Raw genomic sequence first — 2,078 nt, 5'->3', positions numbered from 1 at the left:
CTCTCCTTGTTCATTTCTGAGAAAGTGTGTCAGATTCCCTACTTAATTTTCTATAGTTTGTCAGTCAACGAACAAAAATGGCTAGTACAGTTCACACACAAATGATCACACAAGGCCTTTTCCTGGAGAAAAGCATCATGTTTCAGCGTGCAGCAACAGCACTTTAGCCAGAACTTATTAGGCTCGGTATCTCTGTGTGTTTGATATCTCAAACTGACCGGCACAACTAAGCGTGGTGTACTGGGACCTTGTGACAGCGTGGGTCTCCTCTAGATCGTTTTATAATAACAGGGGACCTCACTGTGTGGACCTTGTGATAGCGTGGGTCTCCTCTAGATCGTTTTATAATAATGGGACCTCACTGTGTGGACCTTGTGACAGCGTGGGTCTCCTCTAGATCGTTTTATAATAACAGGGGACCTCACTGTGTGTGAGGGATTAATGTATTACTCTGTATTAATTATATATTAAATATATTAATAAATACTTAATGTACCATTTTTTAAAAATTCAGTGTAGACTGATCAGCAGTGTCCAGTGCAAATCACAGTGTGTCGAGTTCACTTAAAACTCTTACAGTGGAGTTGATGTATTCCTAACCAGAGTCCCCTTCTCAAATTTTAAATTTTGTTTTTAAAATTTAAGTTAAAAACATTCACGTGTTTCAAAATTAAAAAGGGTATATGGTAGAAACTTTTCTTTCTCCCATACCCTTCAACCATTTGGTTCTCCTTCCTAGAGCACCCGTGGAGAAGGAAATGGCAACCCACCCCAGTATTCTTGCCTGGAGAATCCCATGGACAGAGGAGCCCGGCGGGCTACAGTCCGTGGGGTTGCAAGAGTCGGACACAACTGAGTGACTAAGCACAGGCCCACGCACATATGCATACAGGATTGATTCCTAATAGTGCAAGTTCTGATCAAAGGCTACAGGCAGTAGTCAATTTTTTTTTAGTGTTCTAAATTTCTTCTTGGGAGGAGGGGGGTGCAGCGGGTGACAGTTGACACAAGGCATGCAGGTTCTTACTTCCCCAGCCAGGGTCTTGAACCTCTGCCCCCTGTGGTGGAAGCATGGGGTCTTAACCACTGGACCACCAGGTAAGTCCCATGCAGTAATAATTTTGATAGATGAATAAAGCGGTTTCAGCTCCTACGAGCTGTAGTTGGAGAGTAATGTGCTGTTGTGATTTTTTTTTTCCTAATAGAATTTGTATTTAGGAAAACCGTCTACACAATTAGAATGGAGAAGGAAATGGCAACCCACTCCAGTGTACTTGCCTGGAGAATCCCAGGGATGGGGGAGCCTGGTGGGCTGCCATCTGTGGGGTTGCACAGAGTCGGACACGACTGAAGTGACTTAGCAACGAGGCAAAAAAATCACTGGGCCAGAATCCCAGGACTCAAAACTACCAATTTATAAGGAAATCAGTGAAGCATGAGTAAAGGGATGATATAAAAGAATAAGAGTAATGCTAAAGAGAGAGAGCCTGGATGATGGGAAATTATAGGAGGAGGTAGGTAAAGGAAACTAACATGCATGGAAGATTCACTGTATGAGTTATTCCCAACCACAGTGCACTGAGACAGGTGTCATCATGGCCGTTTTATAGCAGAAGAACCCAAAAGTTTTAGATAAAAATGCCCACAGAACACATCTTGTCTCCACAGTGGAAAGAGGTCAGAAAATCAGTGAGCACATTGTCATTGGCACCCCGGGGACCGTTCTGGACTGGTGCTCCAAGCTCAAGTTCATCGACCCCAAGAAGATCAAGGTGTTTGTCCTGGACGAGGCTGACGTGATGATAGCCACTCAGGGCCACCAAGATCAGAGCATCCGCATCCAGAGGTAGGGCCTCAAGCCAGGAGGGCCTTCTCGGCTCCCGACCTGCAGTTCCTGCTCCTGTTCCCTCACACTCCCCTTCTTGCCCCTGCCAGGCTCTTCGCAGCTCTCAGGGGCTTTTGTTTGATGGGCCATTTATTTCCATGTCAGCGCTGAGCACGCCCCCTGCCCGGGTTAAGGAGGGAGACTCAGGGACTCTCTGTCAGCCGTCCCTGCCCCACGTCTGCTCCCCCTTCCT

The 2,078-nt window shown here is 46.2% G+C and overlaps 1 protein-coding gene across 1 annotated transcript in view; it reads left to right on the top strand.

Annotated features, from left to right (window-relative positions):
* The window catches only part of LOC104980725 (ATP-dependent RNA helicase DDX19A-like), a 15,137-nt gene extending 13,100 nt beyond the window's left edge, over positions 1-2,037 (top strand). The window contains exon 8 of the mRNA XM_010829507.1: positions 1,669-2,037. Within this exon, the coding sequence (XP_010827809.1) occupies positions 1,669-1,850 (182 nt within the window). The 3' untranslated portion in view covers positions 1,851-2,037. The remainder of the gene's footprint in view (positions 1-1,668) is intronic.
* The last annotated feature ends 41 nt before the right edge of the window (positions 2,038-2,078 follow it).

Source organism: Bison bison, unplaced genomic scaffold (genome assembly GCF_000754665.1).
Source record: "Bison bison bison isolate TAMUID 2011002044 unplaced genomic scaffold, Bison_UMD1.0 scf7180017858778, whole genome shotgun sequence".
Lineage (NCBI taxonomy): Eukaryota > Metazoa > Chordata > Mammalia > Artiodactyla > Bovidae > Bison > Bison bison.
The sequence above is the reverse complement of the archived record's forward strand: the minus strand, read 5'-3'. Positions and strand labels throughout refer to the sequence as shown.